At 36.3% G+C, this 17610-nt stretch overlaps 1 protein-coding gene across 16 annotated transcripts in view; it reads right to left on the bottom strand.

Moving 5' to 3' along the window:
- Window positions 1–17610, bottom strand: part of SOX6 (SRY-box transcription factor 6) — a 371444-nt gene that overhangs the window by 19161 nt on the left and 334673 nt on the right. For all 16 annotated transcript variants that reach the window (XM_077784277.1, XM_021525593.3, XM_021525597.3 and 13 more), the window contains one exon: window positions 13802–13910. In XM_077784277.1, coding sequence (XP_077640403.1) covers window positions 13802–13910 — 109 coding nt within the window. The remainder of the gene's footprint in view (window positions 1–13801; window positions 13911–17610) is intronic.

Genomic DNA, 17610 nt, shown 5'->3' with positions numbered 1-17610 from the left:
CAATTTTGGATTTTTCAATCCTAATTCAGGTAAAGAGTAGTTTTCTGGGAGCAACATTATAGGTGGCTTTCTAATTTGGATGTAATCTAGACAGAATGAAAACAAAACAAATTAAAAATGAAAGGCAAAAAAAAAAAGGGCAGAAAACCACCATAAATTATCTGTTTTCATAGCAAAGTTATGTTACAAAACAATTCTTACTTGGAGTAATAAATTACAACCATCCCAAGAAGGTCAAGTCTGGCTGAATCTGCTTTATACAAGTCCTTACTTGAAGGACTTGAAAAAGCAGCCAAAGAGTTGATGTTCTTTGAGCTTGATCTCTGGGGAAATATTTGCAAGCTGACCTATAGGCCATCACAAAAGCATTTGCAAAATGAATTTCTGCAAATAACTAAAGCAATATAATCTTCATGCTCTTCTGTCTCAGAACCACAGAATTATATTCAGCATATAAAGCATTACAATAAAATAGTTCTGGTAGCATGGGATTCTATGGGGGAAGTCAGAAGGTCTAAGTACAGCTTTAGATTAGAAATGAGGTGCTAATGATACAGATACACATATGCCCAGTGAGGTTTTACAAGTTGAAACACATAGGAACAAGCTTTCAAACTGGTTGCTCTTAGGTACTTCATCCTGTCAAGCAGATATTTTTACTTTATTGTGCCCTATAAAAACAATTTCAGCATATTTTAAAAAGTATGGAGCTTTATCCTATTGTGATAATTAGCACTGACGGAGGCTCAAAGAGACACCTGGAATTTTTAAAGAAAATGTATATGCAATCTCAAATAGGTGCTTTAAATTTTTTCTGAAAATATTTTCAGGAAATTCTAATTACTAATGAACCTAAAATAACAGATAAAATGAAAATGTATTACTAGTGAAGGGAAAGACAAGAGAAGGAATTGGAAATTGTCTCTCTATGGTAACTAATGCTCTATCTGCCAGTTACTATTCATACTGCAATCACAAGAGGAGGGATCAGAATAAAGAGCCTGGTCAGAATTTATAATTATTGCAAAAGAAGTACAGTTTGGCTGCCCTAGTGTCTTAGTTGGCAAAGAACTCTATATTTTGGTCTAAAGACAGGGGTTGTCCCCAGAGTGGCACTGGAATTGCTCACTGCCTTACCTCTTAGATCCTTTGCATTTGCACAACTTGTCATAAGTTTGATGATTTAAAACTAAAATCAGGTTAAAGAAGAGTGATCTTTTTGTGGATATATGGCAGGCAACCCCTCTGTGAAAGCTGGATTCCATACTGCTCTAAGGGCAATACTGAAGTAAAGAAAATGCCACAGACTAAATCTAAAAAATGCTACAGCTTCCTGAAAATAATTTCCAACAATATTTTCATTTCTAAAGGGCTCTCTAGTCAGAGAATATTAGAAAGATAAAAGTCTGATCATCAAGAAAGATAAACATTGTCATATGAAATAAATGTTAAGAAACATAAAATAACAATTGTTACATTGTTTATTTATTTATTTAATCCTGCCTTTATCTGAGTTTCTTACATTTACTAATGATTTTTTTTTTTTTTTTAGGACAGGCATCATTCTCTCTGCATGCTTCCTGAAATCTTGGCCACATGAGGGTTAATCCTACTGTCTTTACTGGGATGTGGGTTTACCTTCTGTTTCGCACATAATCTACAACAAAACTTGAGATTGGGCCTTTCCAAGTTACCAGAAAATAAATAATAGATGTGATAAAAAGGAGCAAAAAAGGCTGAGGAAAAAAAAAAAAAAGTGTTTTTTGTCAGTTACCCTGTTATTCCTTAATTACTCTTCACAGTATGGCCATTGATTCACATTTGAAGTGATACACTTCCCCTGACTTCCCCCAGATAAAGGATCCAGCTAATCTGGAGTATCTACTGCAGATCATCTTCCATGGACACACACCAAGACAGGATACATAGAAATAAAGACAATCTTTCTAGGTTCCTGGTATTAAAATGACTGGTTAGTACTAAAGCTCCTATCATCAGTTATTCATTAAGCTGAGGTGACATATTTACCCAGTTTGGAAAAGACTGATTGTGACCTCCAAAATATTTGGCCCTGTCTGTGCTAATACAGGCAGCACTGCAGAGACCAGAACCTGACAAACCTGCAAACACGAGTTACTCTTTTACTGCAAGAGATGGGTTACTCATAAATATGGACATGCCATAAAAACAGGGAGAATGAAAAAAACAGCTTAGTAGTGCCCTGTGCTGCTCTTAACCTGTGTACAGACAAATGCAGCCTTTGTGAAACATATAGCAGTAGTTAAAATCAAACAGAAAAAGACAAATATGGAAAGAACAGAATGGAGAAAGCATCTTTGGCAAGCTTAGAGCACAAGAGATGTCATTTAACTAATATTTTGGGTTATCAGTTTTAGAGAAAGTTACAAGAATTACTGCTACTTCACTGTAATCTAAGCGACATGTAGCAGTTGTAGAATAACATGTATCTGTTTGCCCCTTGCCTGCCTCTTATTTCTTCATCCCCAACACCATTCAGATTTTCTCATTCTTTACTGGCATGTCTTGTCATCACTGGCAAAATACCCACTTGGAAACATGGCAAGGTTTGGAACAGGGGTGACACAAATGTTCTGTTTGTCAGGCGGCTTTTGTTCCAAATGCTAAACAAATATTATTCAGCTGCAATCTGAGCATTGAACATTTCTCACAGGCTGCATGTCAGTGAATGAATGGAGAGAAAAACTGGGAAAGCCACAAGCAATTCATTAAATACTGGAATATTTAAATGGTCTCTAAAATTTTTCACCTGCACGGGTTCTGAAATGTACTAATACTAAAAGGTGAGGATATAATGTAGCATAGGTTAGCTACATCCAAGCAACACTTCCTTGTGATAAGACTTCCCTTTTCCCTGCTAAGAGACTCCATTCTCTTTAAAACATCAACAAGAAGAACCAACTGGGAATTCCCTAAGGTCAGCTCTGAGGAAACATAAACCTCTAATTCAATAACTCCGCTACTGCACTGAAAAAGGCCTTATTATTGCAACATCCATATGGAGTCAATTGGACATTAATGACTAATCAATCCCTCCCCTTTCTATTCTACTTATAGTGTCACAAGCCATGTTTAGATTAGCCCATTTCCTGCTTAGGATCGCTCAAGATGTCTTTTGTTCTTTCAGGGCTGGCCTGATGGAGGCAGCTTAAACAAACACACAATCCAAGTGGTGCAGGAGTTATAAACTGCCATATGTGAATGAACAAAGGGGCCATACTAAAGCCTTTTGTGGTATTTGTTAATGTTTTTCATCTGAGTTTAAAAAGACCTAATGACTTTGTGGTGAGCTGATGCATGTGGCTCGTGGCTTTGCAAAATGAAGGAAATTCTAGCCAGTTATATATCAGCATATATTTTCCAGAGTGCCTTGTTTTCAGTTTTGGTGGCAGCGAGTTTACTTTTTTTAGTACATTTGTTTTACATATGCAAGCAAAATACTTAATCTCAATTAAAACACAGCACCAGTTTTCACAGCCATACTCACAACCTGCATATACATCTTTCCCCATTTGAAAGTCTAAAGCTAAAATTAAGAGTGGAATATCTGCTGCGTGTGAAATCAAAGCAACTGTTCTAGCTCCTCCAGTTTGCTCACCAGTATTTAAAGCTGAATTGTTAGCAGTGCCCTAATAAATACCAAAACAATAATTCTAAATATGCTGCTAGCACACCCATGCTTCACAGCCAGGCCTGCCCAAATCTGTGCTCTATAAATGAATTAAAACTGCTAAATGCAGCTACTTGCTTGATGGCTTACACAAACAGTTTAGATTTCTTGACCACATTCTATGGCAAAGCTAATCCTCATGGAAACTTGGCATGGACTAGAGCTAAAACAATAAAATAATGCTTCAAATTACATGGAATATTAACTGAATTAATTAGGGCTTGAGGCCTGACTTTAGCTCCTGGTGGCTGACATAGTCACACATGTGTTCTAACATAAAGTTACTCTGTGAAGATCCATGAAACATCTATAGAGAAATTGGGATGAAGAAGCAGCCTCTACTATAAATTTGGGGAGGTGTTTAAGTGTCATCATATTTTTCAATCATGTGCCACTTGCAGACTTCAAGACCCTTCACAGATAATTAATTAAATGCTAACAACCCCATTCTGACATTAATGTTATTGATAAAAAAGAAATATGAATCATATTTAAATGGAAAGTTTATCAGTTTAAGTAATGATGCCAGAAGTAAGGGATTGCCAGTCATCAGATATAACAACAATCTACATTATTCAATCCACAAACATTGTTGCTGTTTCCCTTTGATATTTTATTTCATACTCAAATGAGAAAATAGAGGCCCACAGAAAGGAAAATCAAGGATGAAACAGCCCAGTTCAAGAGAAAAAATACTAACAACTATTGTTAGGCATTTGACAAGATCTATGGATTTGATTTGATTTTTCAGAAAAAAACCAGCTGGTCTACCAGCTAAGCAATTATTGTTACTATATTAATCATATTCAAAGTCAAAGCAATACAAAGACGAACACACTAATCTATTTAACATAAAAATGTTTCCATAAAAATAACAGCCTTACTGCCAGGGTAGCTGTTATTCACATCATTTCAAATTTCTCATGACATGAGTGTCACCTGGAACATCCAGAAAACACAACATTAATTTAAAACACAGGGGCTAATTCTGCAGTCTTCAGTCATCCCTAAAAGCTTTTTTGTTGAAAAAGTCCTGTTTGAACAAGGGCCATAGTGATCCATTCATACTTCAGTCAATGCTTTGTTTTGTTTTAAGATGGAGAAATGACAGATGGGAATTATGGACAGAGAAAGAAGGCAGTCTGACTTCATATTTGATGGATGCATTGTTCAAGGTGTGGCTGAACACTGTTCATTGCTTGCTCACATGCTCTTTACCAAAACAATGATTTTTAAAATCTTAAGTACAGTGTAGTTTGTAAAAGGGAATTATGTTTAACAATGGGAGAGTGTTTTACAAAACCACCTCCCTCAAATTACGTGTTATAAATAAATACAGAATACTCAGCAAAAGATTTTAGAATGTGTTGCAGCCACTGCTTTAGTGACCCATTTCCTGCATTCAGTCTTCAATAATTTGTCACCTTCTGAATGATGCAACATAACTCTTTGTATCAATATAACTAATTCCTTCCATCCAGTTTTCACTTTTCATATCAGTAATTAGCAAGGAGCTGGGGCTAGGATATGTGTATGCCATTTCTTCTTGCCTTTCACATGGGGTGCTGTTATTACAACAATTATAATGTAATTAGTAAATAATATAACATGAAGAGAAAGAAGAAAAACCAGCATGTTAACAGGAGCTGTTCTTCAGGCTAATTTTTTAAGTGAGGTACCCCTGGGCATTTGGGATTTGTGAACAAAACCAGGAAGACGTTTTTACAAATATGGCACTGGCATGTCTCAATATGTGACTACATTTACCTGATAAAAAATATAGTGTTTACATGAAAATTTACAAATCATTCCTTTTTTTAATTCCTGTGAAACCACCCCTGCCAAATTGAAAACACAATCATTTATTATTTGCAGAATTTATGAAGAGACTGCAATGCTCACACTACACACTCTTTGGACCACTGATCCTGTGAAATTAAATCAAAGTACAAATTAAGAAAATATCTTCCCCTTGCAAATTGTTCACTAGGCACGTGCTTAGACACTTTGCATATGTACATGGAAGAAAGGCAAATAATCCTAAACACTTTTCTATTTCTGAGATACTGAGGCTCCTGAAGGAGAAAACAGTTTTAGACTAAGAAAAATAGATAGTTGTAGAAAGAGAGCTTGTTTGAATGTGTACCAATTGCTTGTGCTTAGCCAGAATATATGATGTTCTTTCCTTAGTGTATTCATATTTCTGCTCCACTCCATGTGCTCAAGGATTTAAGGAAGAAGGGCAAGATTCCTCCCTCCTTCACTGACTATGATATAATGGTGATTTTCTCCATCAATTGAAAATTCAATTGTGCCTGGAAATTTTACACTATTTTATGGAGCTTCAAGCTTCTTTTGTCATATTGGAGCACTACCAAGAAACCCTGAGAGAATCAGGACCACAGGGTGTTTTACACCTGGTGGCTGTACATGAGTGTGAAAAAATGTTTTAAACCACTGAATGGCTAAATTTAATTTTTCAGTCAGTCCACCTAAAAATAGCTATGCATACTGAATGATGCTTTCAGCATTTGTGACAATAATTTTCTCATAGGTGTAGATTTTCTGTGCAAAACTGCAGCCCACATTTGCTTTTACAGCCACCTTCTAAATTCCTGAAAATAATGTTTTGCTATATAATGGAAACTGTGAAAAGGTCTGAGTTATAACTGTGCTAATAGGTACTCCTATGTAAAACTCAGGGCATTGTAAAAGTGGTCAATTGTACAACATCAAAAATCTTAAGTGTAATTTTTTAAAATAAAAATACTATTCCATAAGAATCAATCACTGTAGCTTGGAAATGTCAGACAAGAAAGCCTCATATTTAGCAGTAGAAAAAAATACCTAAGGCAATTTAAAATCAAAAGTTAATAGTTGTGGAGGATACCCAGATTTGTTATTCTGAAAATGAAAAACATACTATATGTTAAATATTAGTGTCTTGAGAGGAATAAGTTTCAATGCTATGGAAAGATCAGTCCACACACTCCCAGCACAGGTTTTTCAGTTCCCCCTCTAAATGTTACAGGGATGTTGGCAACAATGAGATGCACGGAGAAAAGTGATGGGGTGGTTCTTAAAGACATCTTATTCCTATCTCATCTGCAGGTGTTGAGTTGAGTTGAGTTACTCTGGGGCTGGAGCACCAAATCCTATCCAACACAACTGAAATACCATGCTTAAGTACTTCATCCCAGATTCCTATCTGTTACGAGTTATTCTGGAAAATTAAGGATATCACTCAAGAATAAGGCACAATCAAATTCATGGATGTTAAAAATGGCAGCTACAATTAATGAAGGCCACATTTTAGCAACTAGCTTTATTAATATAGTAAGTCATTTTATCTTTAAATATAAAGATACAATTATTGGATTTGGCTTGCTTTGGGGTTTTGTTTTATTTTGTTTTGGGGTAGTGCTTTTGCTATCAAAGACCTATAACAAGAATTCAGGGCAATAAAAATTCCAGTACTTGAGCTTACTGTCTGGATACATTTCTTTGTTTTCAGACAGCTTTCACTGTTTTCTGATTTTCATCTTTCTCCTCTCAACTGCCATAGCAACTATTACAAATATTTATGTGTGACAAATTCTGGCACGGAGCGGAATTCTTTCCTCCGTTTATGAAGCACTGTCACAAAAGTAGGTGATGCTTTACCCTGCCTGTGCTACCTGCTGTTTACACTTCTGCACAGGAGGGTGTTAAATAAGTTACCTCACAGTTTTGGATCATCCTGGCAGCCTGCCAAGGTTGATCTGCCTTTAAATGTATGGTTCCCCTTCACCTGCCTCTTCAGCTGCTCATTGCCAACCTTTTTTGAAGTAGGGAAGAAACCCTCACCCTTTTGTATGAGCAATTATTTGCTGTTGGGTGTGTATGAGGTTGTTGAGGCTTTGAGCATATGGTAGAGGTGCTCCTTTAATAAAACACCTGATAGGTGTGCAAAACCCAGGCACTGGGCATGATGTCTGCTCTCTTGACAGGGAGGAAATGCCACTTTGACAGACGGAAATTGGTGGCAGTTTTTCCTCAGCCTTAGAGATCCACCTTGTGCTCCCCTTGTACCTCAGTTTTCTCATGTTTTGCCCATGTTACTTCCTCCCTGTCCTTCCTCACTTAAATCATTCCTCTACTTCACAAAATTCCACACTCACTGCTGCTGATGCAATTACATCTACTCTTTTCTTCATCATGTTCTGGCAACTGGTTAAATAATTGATGATGCCAAACACCATTTCTTTTTCTACCATTTAATTTCCCTTGCTTTTGGAGAGGTAGAATCTCCCATTTTGCTACAACTTTCCTTGCAACATGGCTAGCTCAAGTCAAATATGAATGGGAAGAGCTAATTTCCCACACAGGAAAAGACAGACTGTTGACTGCTAACTGCAGGGAATCTTGGGCTACTCATTGTCTTTGTATGTTGAACAAATCCATTATCTGAAATGCTGCAGAATTGGGTTCTTAAGCTTACTGATGAACTGGAATATGTTTTTCTAAAAGACAAGGTCATCTTGTTCTCCTCCAAGCCTGGACTGAGGTCCAAAATCAAGTTCAGAACAAAAACTTAACCAGAATTAATAACATTAAGCTAGGCCTTACTACTGAAATCAGTCAATTACCAATTGTTATCCAGCTTGCAACTGACTTGCAACTTTAATTTACAAGATACCAAGAACATACAGATAAAGCTTAAATCTGTGTAATCTCAAGCCATGATTTGATATGTAGAAACCCACAGTCTTTATCCCAAGGAATTTACAAGCTGAAGTAAGAGACAGTGAGCACTGCAAGGGAGGACACAGGCACTAAGGACTTGGACACTAAATCAATGAATTTAACAAGATGGGCTGATGCCAATCCCATGCTGAAGACTCTAAGAACTGACTTTACAGCTAGGTTTCACAGCAAAAGTTATCCTCTGAGAGACTTTGAAAAGTCTCATTAGTCTAATACAAGGAAAGATAAATACATAGATACAAAGTAGAGAGACAGACCTCCCCATATTCTTTAAAACTGTTTCTGTCTAAACTGGCAGACATGTCAGTACCTTTCAGGTACATGCTTACCACACACTGGTAGAACAGTATCGAAGAAAGAAGCAGCAAGTGCTAAACACAAGGTTTACAGAATCAAGAAAACGACTGTGAAAAATGTGAAGGAAAACATCAAAACAGGACCCAGAACTCTTCTTGTACGCTTTCCCAAATGGCAAACTGTGAGGCCAAATATTTAATTCACAAGCCCCTGATTCTAAAATATCAATTTGAATGAACATGGAACTAAATGTAAAGTACTAATAAGGTATTTTCATCTATTTCTTTTTGCTTTCTAAAAAATAATTTCATTTTGCAATGCATCTTATTTTCACTAAGGAAAACGAGCCACAGATAAGTTTTTTCTCTTTTACAAAATTTCACAGTGAGATAGGGGCAAAACAATAACATTCAGATGTTTTTGCTCTGAGCCTAGGATCCAATCAAGAAAATTACATTTTAATAGATCCAATTCTTTGGTATGAATGAAGATCAGGTCTTGATGGAATTTGAATCCCTGAACACCACTGCTGAAGGAAACCACAATGCAACCTGAGCTAAGGTAAAATCAGTAATTGTCAACAGAAAGGTTAGGTCTACCCTGCAGATTTCTATCTACTAGAAAACAAAATCTTAACACGCTTCCTACAAATTTCCAAGAATTTGACTACAGCCACAAAACCAGAAAGATCCATTAACATTGAAAACATTTTACAATTCAAAAGATCTCCCAAAAGTGAGCATCTGTGAAAGGAAAATCTTTTTCTAGACCTCAAACCAAAAAACTTATTCACATCATCCAATATTCTCACTAACTGAGAACTAGATACTTAAGTATTTAGTATGCTAAATACTTTGGTATTACACACTGGTCAGCTGATGGATGTCAGTCATGTTCAAGAGAGGGTTTAGCTACAGCTACATTCAAAGCTGTCTTGGTGTGTCCATCCCTGTCTGTTATATTTCAGCACTGACAATTTCAAATGCACAAAATTATGAAGCCACCTACAGAAAGAATGTTTCATTTAAAGTCTCAGTGTTTTCAGGGGGAAAAAAATCTTTTTTAGTTCTCTAATTGGCTGTTTATAATTTTGGATACCAGTCACCAAATGTTTATGAGGCTTTCAAATCATGTTTTTGCATTTTGCTAGCTATAAATGTATCATGTATTTTAACATGGCAACTGGGATTTCAGGTAATGATACAAGTCTAACAGCTGTGGATAATTCATCAATGGTGTCACAATAAATGGCAATATTTTAAATACAGTTTGAGCATGATTTTTTATGTAGTTAGCTCAGTCCTGCTGGTGGCTAAGGAAGTAATAGAAATATTAATTTATGTTATATTTAATATAAAACTATTGCTAATTATTTTCAGGCCTCCATTCAGATCACTGTTAGCTCATTATGAGCAACACAAACTTTGAAGACAACTTTGTATCTCTGAAAGTACAACTAGCTACCATTAATTAAATCTCACCTTTAATTAATCTTAAAAAGGTTTTCACACACTGGGCAGGGACAATGAGCTAAAAAAATCACATTCTATACTATTTCATATTTATCTAATTTCTAAATTTAAATAATTTCAATAGTTATAATTTATGACTAAAAAAAAAAACACCTGTAGCTTCAGCTTCTGGTCAATAAGCCAGTACCACAAGCACTCCTAAAATTACAGGAAAACATGACTCTGATCATGTCAGACTCAGATCACCACCATATGTTATAGAAAAGAGAAATCATTGCTAGATACTGTTACAAAGGCATTCCACAAAACAGAAGTCTGATATGTCTTCTAACAAATTACATGAACCTTAAATGTTGTGTCAAAATTATGGGAATCAGGAGCACTTCCCACGTCTGGTCTGTCTCAAATGCCTGCTGGGATGGACAGACATGCACCATGTCCCTGCACCCCTTGGTTTCCTATGGAAATGTAGGTGCCCAGGTAGGCAGGGAGTGGAATTGCACTTCCACAGCCCCTTTGCTCTAGACCACTGGGGAGGATTAGAATACAACCCAAACTGAATTTTCCCCCTCTTTATGGGCAGCAGTGGGTCTAAATTTGGAATCCTTAGCTCAGGAAAAAACCTGTTATACCACTGCCCCATCCTTACACCTGCCCCCACCACCCTTTTAAAAGAACACTCCGCAAATTGTTAATATCTTTCTGCAAATTGTTAATATCTTTCCTAAATGTAGTGAATTTCATAACTCTGAAGTCCTACAATTCTGGTGACAAGAGTAAAACCACCTGGCAGATCTAACATCCATCCACTCACTCTGTCACAACTGCACCTGGGCCTCAGAGATCTGGATGTATTTTTGACAAGAAAACACAGGGTATCAAAAGTTGGCCATCAATATGTCACTTCAGAAATCTTTATTCCTTGTTTTATATGTGTAAAAGCACAGATAAAGCACAGAAATATTAGCTAAAGATTTCTACAGCAACCTGCATTCAAGCAGTATCTAAAAAATAGGGGAAAAAAAAAGATTTAAAGTAAAAATGACAATACAGAAAGGAAGGTGTGAAACACATGAAGCCTTTGAAGAACATGACTGTGCCTATTAGGAACCTCTGACATTCAGCTGAGATTGTGACTGTGGCAACACAATGAAATGCAGCAAGGCGTTCTTAGAGGAGGTGAAAGAAAAGAAACAAAGCTGGTGAGAGGTCTGGAGCACAAGTCTGGTGAGGAGAGGCTGATGGGGCTGAGGGTGGTTAGCCTGGAGGGAAGGAGGCTCAGGAGGACCTTATCACTATGACAACACAAAAGAAAGCTGCAGAGGTGGGGTCAGTATTTTTTTGCAAGGAAGAAGTGATAGGACAAGAGGAAATGGCCTCAAGTCGTGCCAGGGCAGGTTTAGATTTGATATAAAGGAAACATTTCTTCATCAAAAGAGTTGTCAAGCATTGGAACATGCTGCCCCGGGAAGTGGCTGAGTCACCATCCCCTTCAAAGGTATTTAAAAGATGTAGCACTCTGGGACATGGATTCATGTGAATCTGGCAATGCTAGGTTGGACTTGATGATCCTAAGAGTGTTTTCCAAACTAAATGATTCTATGATTCTAAAGAATAAGCTTTTAAGTTTCATAGTAACCCAGGGTTGAAGTTTGGAAGCACAAAATAATAGGAAGACGTATAAAAACCTTTGACAAACCTAGAAAGATCTGTAATAGTTTCACAATACTTGGAAGCTGGACAGAATCTGTAGCATGGTACAGGATATCAGAGACCACAGTTTAACTGCTGATATTTCAGTAGCACTGTCTGCAATGCACTTCCACTGTAAATTACATTAGGTAGAAGTGTCATCTCTTAGCCTGCTTGCCAAATATAAGGGGCAAAACTCAGGTTATATTCTGAATGTATTTTTCTTCAATGCAGCTAACATCCAAATTCACCTTGTCTACAACGAGAAGGACAAATAAGCAACTCAGTTTAGAACTCCTGCCAATATTTTTCTCCAGATCAGCAGCACTATGAACCCAGCATCTCTTTTCAGAGCTACCTCTTGGCTGCTAAACAAATTCTGGAAATCTGAATCCATTCATGAACTTGGATTTCTAATGTGGCAAGGCACCATGCCTCAAAGTGCCCCCTCCAGTAGCTCTAGAAAGACATGCACACTGTCCTTAAACTGGCACACATCACTGTAGCTTGGGTTACACGTGGCAAAGCTTCTCTCTGCCCTATCCAATAACAGGGGAGGCTGCCACTGCCACAGGGAGTATCAAGACACTAAATTAAGGACACTAGGAAGAGAATGGATGAATTGAAGGAAATTAGCTAAACCAACAATGGGGTCAGAGACCTGATGTCATGTAAACCAGTCACTGTGTATCTGTAAGATTCCCCTTGCAGCTTTTCAACCAAACTGACCAAAAAAAAAAAATCTTTCAACATGTTGAAATATGAAATATTGCTGCTGGATGACTGCTTCTTTATAAATGATTGGTCAAAAGCTTTGGAAAGTCCATGTATCTCCTGATTATTAAAAAAAAAAAAAGAATAATTGCAAAACACCCATCTGAGTTATTTTTTGTCTATATTCTGTTTGGTTTTTTTCTATTTACAGATGATACATCAGGGACAAATCAAATTGTATTAAGGATGAATAAATGAAGATCATAAATAATAGCTCCCCAAAGTTTACTGGTCCTATTATTTTGATCCAAGGTAAAAAGCAGACTTTGGATTTGTCAGATGTTTGGATGCTAATGGAAAATTCAGAGGTATTTTAACCATCTTAATCCATAACTAGAATTTCCCCAGTATAAAATCTCAAACACAAGTAAATTGAGGGGGGGAATATCCTGCATAATATTTTATCTGAATAGTACATTAATCTTCTGACAGGTAGAACTCCTACATATGTACATGTGCCATAGGGTAGAGAGGATACCAGTGACATTCACTTCCAGAGCATGCATGCTAGAAACTCAGCTCAGTCCTGATGAACACTGACTTCCACCTGGGGCTTGAAACATATATAGATATATACATATATATATATAAAACTCTCACTGAAATGAGTGCACTGTAGGCTTATATAATGAAAAAGACATTTTCATACAGAAAATGTGAAGTATTTTTCCATTATAATTTGATAGCTGCCTATGAATGGAATTCTGCTTGCTAAATCTTGAATAGGTGCTGCACAAGGGGTAGATTTCTGAAAATACTCTAACCTTCTTCAAAATTGCTAAACACAAAAAAAGGGTGAATATTTATCCTTCCTGAGATAATTTCTCAATATCTCCTAAAATTTTAGTAAGAGTGTAAAATGCAAACACTTATTCTGCAGCTGCTTGGGGGAAAGACAGCTGTGTTGCAGAAGGGCCAAAAGGGCTACACAATCCTCTTCATGTCTCCACACTTTGTTATGGGTTTACTAAAATCTCACAAATTCAGACAGAAATCGATCAAGTGTTACCCTGGAATGTAACATAGGCAGTACTTATGACACTGGCAGCATTTCAGCCACATCATCCTGTGGTGCAGTGTTCAATAGCCCATGGTCAAACTCACAACTCACCTTCTGCATCTTCTGGCCTTGTAAGATCGATGACACCGGGGCCAATTTTTCCATCTTCATTGGGTTTCCCTGTTAACTGAGGGCCTAAATTTTCAAACCTTGTTCTTTCCTGGAAAAGAACAGAAGGACTCTTAATGTTCCATATAGGAAAGTTCTCATTATATGCCAGTGCATATGGATATGCATTGATACATGCCTTATTTTTTAAATCTGAACAAATAATGAATGCATCTAATTAGAATTTTAGCTCAGGGACAATTTTTTTCTTTTTTTTTTTTTTTTACAGATTCTGAATGTTTGCATTTATGAAAATCAGTTTTAAATGTGAAACATATACAGAAACTTTGAGATTATTTTGATCTGCAGTGCCATAATGCATAAACGATTGTACATGCAAATACAAAACACTCTTGGCAGCACACAGTGCTGATCGATGCTGCTCACTTTGCCTTTCCACTTATTCTCCAACTTAAACTGAAAAAGACAATCGGCATTTGGGAAACATGAAAATTCAGAAGCTGAAAGAAGAGTTTGTATTAAAATGCGCTGGTATTTTAATGAAAAAAAAGGACTTTTTCCCCACTCTGAGATTTAAGTTTGCATTCATACCTCTGTGAAAACACAAGTCTGAATTTTATGCAGAGGTTTGAAAGACAAATATTTGAAATAAGAAATAATAGAGGACAGAACCAATATTATTTTGTCTAGAAATTTAAGTTTTAACTCAGTGAATAGGGAACTTAAGAAGACAAAAAAGGAAAAAAAGAAAAAAAGGAAAATGAATGCCCACTCCCAGAAAAAAAAAGAAAGCTTTTGAGAGCTGGAGATCTCCATAGGAAACCTGGAACCAGAAAATGGAAACTGAAAGGTATTTTATACATGAACCCAGTTCCTCACTCACGCCTGGACAAGGGCACTCTAAAGGCAGTGTAATATTGTCTCTCAATAGTGGTCTCTGTAGTGCTGTGTATCAGTGGCAGAGTGTTCAATGGTTATCATTAATTTAGCATTCTCATTTGAAGGAACATAGCATGTTTTCCCTCTTGCCTTGTTGTTACCTCTTCAGATTAAACTTGGCATTATGTTGTACTTGTGAATGAATGAGACCTTGTTGTTCATTACTATGAAACAATATTAAATGTCATGTCAGCTTGAATTTAGAGACGTGAAATACCAGCTTTCGGCTCCACGAACAGTTTCTCCATGTTATACTTAATGCATTATGCAGAAGTAGAGTGCTGACTGCTGTTCAGTCTATTGTTCAATGACCTAGTTCTGTGCTGTGCCTGCTAGACTCAAGGAGAAAACATTGGGAGACTCTCTCCCAAAAGATGGTAGAAACTTGGAAATGTTCTTCAGGACAAAACACGGCCTTGACTCCTCATTTGCTCCACTTCCAACCTCTCCTGCTTTCCAATATTATTATTTTTCTATTGTCGTTGTGTTTCAGCCATGAAACCCCATCAGGAAAAGTGAGGAATGTTTTGATTCCTCATGCTTTCGGTTCCTTCAGCCATGGATTTTTAAAAATTATTCTCTGTTTAATTTGCAGAGGAAAAGAAAGCTCAGTCTGACACTGGATTTGCCACAACAAGCAGCTGAGGCATTTCAGGTACTAAACACATTTCCAAAAGTTCCTCAGAATCTCCCAGTTGTCAGACAAAGTAACTTTGCATTTTGTATTTGGTTAATTACTTCACTTGTTTTCTTCTGTAAAATCCATGGTTGAAGAAGGAGCTTGCATACATAAAGGAACTCAAGAGAAGAGAAAGAGTTACAAATAAAATTTGACTGTAGAAAGGCACTACAATACTAGAGGCACAATATTTTGCTGAAAAATGTTGTACAATGTAACAATACACCTGAATCATCAGGATGGGATCTGGCTTACTTGTAGAGAGAATGAAAAATAACTTTATCAAGGACACTGTGTTCCATTGCAAAGGGCTGATTTGCAGTTGAGATAAAAACAAAGATCAGTGCTAAGAAAACAGCTTTTGGCACATTTATTTTCTCTTTCAAAATATTTGCACTAAAAGCTTTTTTTAAAGGATGTTAATACAGCACCTGCAGTATTCTTGGAAGAACAGCCTTTTAGTGTGTTTCAGAAAAAGAAGAAATACCTTTCTTCTATAAAAATCAACAGATCCAGCTACATATCAATATGCACATTTGGAATATCTTTCTAGTCATTCATTCCCTTTGATTTTACCAGAAAATATTCTCTTGCAAAAAAAAAAAAAAAAAAAAAGGAAAAAAAAAAAAGAAAAAAGAAAAAGAAGGAAAAAAGAAAAAGGAAAAGTTTCTGCAAGAACATCAATATTTTGACATGGAAGGAGAAATGGGAAAATTGTATAAGGTTCAGAATCACTAAAATGAAAGCACTTATGCCATAAAAATACCTGCTCTTGTCAAACAAAGGAGCTGTATTTATAGTTATTTTATAACACCCTCCTAATTCATTAGATTCTTTAACAAAGATATATATATTTAGTCTTTGAAATGTCTTTTAAATTCATTCCTTTTCTTGCTTTTTTACTTAAAATAATCATCATAGTGATAGAAAAAAATGGTCAATATTTGTATTGGGATTACACAAATTCAGAGGACTTTAAAAAATAGGAAAATCTTCCTTAATACTAAAAATGCTTTTATCTAGAAGATGCCTTTACAATTCCATGAAACACAAGAAATTCATATAACATTTATTATAAGAGAAGAAACTTGTCCCACTAAGCTCAAATCCTTTTCAGTGGGATTTGTCTTTGCCCCCATCTTTAACTCATCCTAGAGAAAATAGACTAAAAATCTTTTAAAAGTACATGTTTCCCCTAATATGACTGAGAGGAAGATTGATTCTCTACTTCATATTCCTAGATTTAAGAGAAAAAAAAAGACATTCCTTCATTAAAAATAAATGCTTATACATAGCTGCACAAACAAATATGTTACCTACACATTCATTACATCTGCACATGTGTACATCAACTACTGGATCTATTGCTGCCTGCCAAACCTCCATTAGCAGAAAATTTTGGTGAGTTTGTTATAAAGTGCACTGCTATGGACAGTGTAGGTGTTTTTTCTCCCCTGTGAAAAGCGCTTTTGACCCCTATTTTGAACAGATTTTTTTTCCCTATATTCGTGCAGGCTATGGAGATTATATTCTAGAGTTATGGTAAGTTTTTCCATTTAAATGTCAAAAAAAAGTTTTAGGATATGACACAGACAACCCTTTCACATGACAAGAGCAACACAGTCAGTTGGAGTTTGCATTCGGAAACTGAAAGCACTTCCCAACACAAATCAGATCCTTTGTGCTTCTTTATACTTTGAACATATAGTAAAAAGAATGTTTTCTTCAAAATGAGAAAAAGAAAAAAAAAAGGACCTTCTTAGCAGCCAAACCTTAATTTTCCATTCTGTGATATGATTAGGCACTTATTTATGCGTTGTCAGTCACAAACATGCAGAAAACGTAAAAGTTATTGAAAAAATTAAAGTCTGCTCAACTGTCTTGCAGGACTGTTGGTTCTCTAAGTGCTTTGAAATTATGATGTATGAGGTAGATGTTGCATATTAAATAAAGATATTTAAATTATAAAGCCCCCGTTAGTGAGAGCTGATGAATGTTAAATGTTATGAGCCACAAGGCTGTGGCATCCATCATATTCACATATTATCACAGTCAGTGATGGAGCAGCCCCAGTGATGACAGATAGACTGCTAGATAGTTATCCCTTATTTCCAGCGTCGCCAAGCAAGCCTTGCAACCCCTTGGGCATTATTTTTAGCTTTGCATTAAATTA

The sequence above is a fragment of the Lonchura striata genome, chromosome 6 (assembly GCF_046129695.1).
Source record: "Lonchura striata isolate bLonStr1 chromosome 6, bLonStr1.mat, whole genome shotgun sequence".
NCBI classification, from domain to species: domain Eukaryota; kingdom Metazoa; phylum Chordata; class Aves; order Passeriformes; family Estrildidae; genus Lonchura; species Lonchura striata.
Note: the sequence above shows the minus strand (reverse complement) of the source record. Positions and strands in the feature narration are given on the sequence as shown.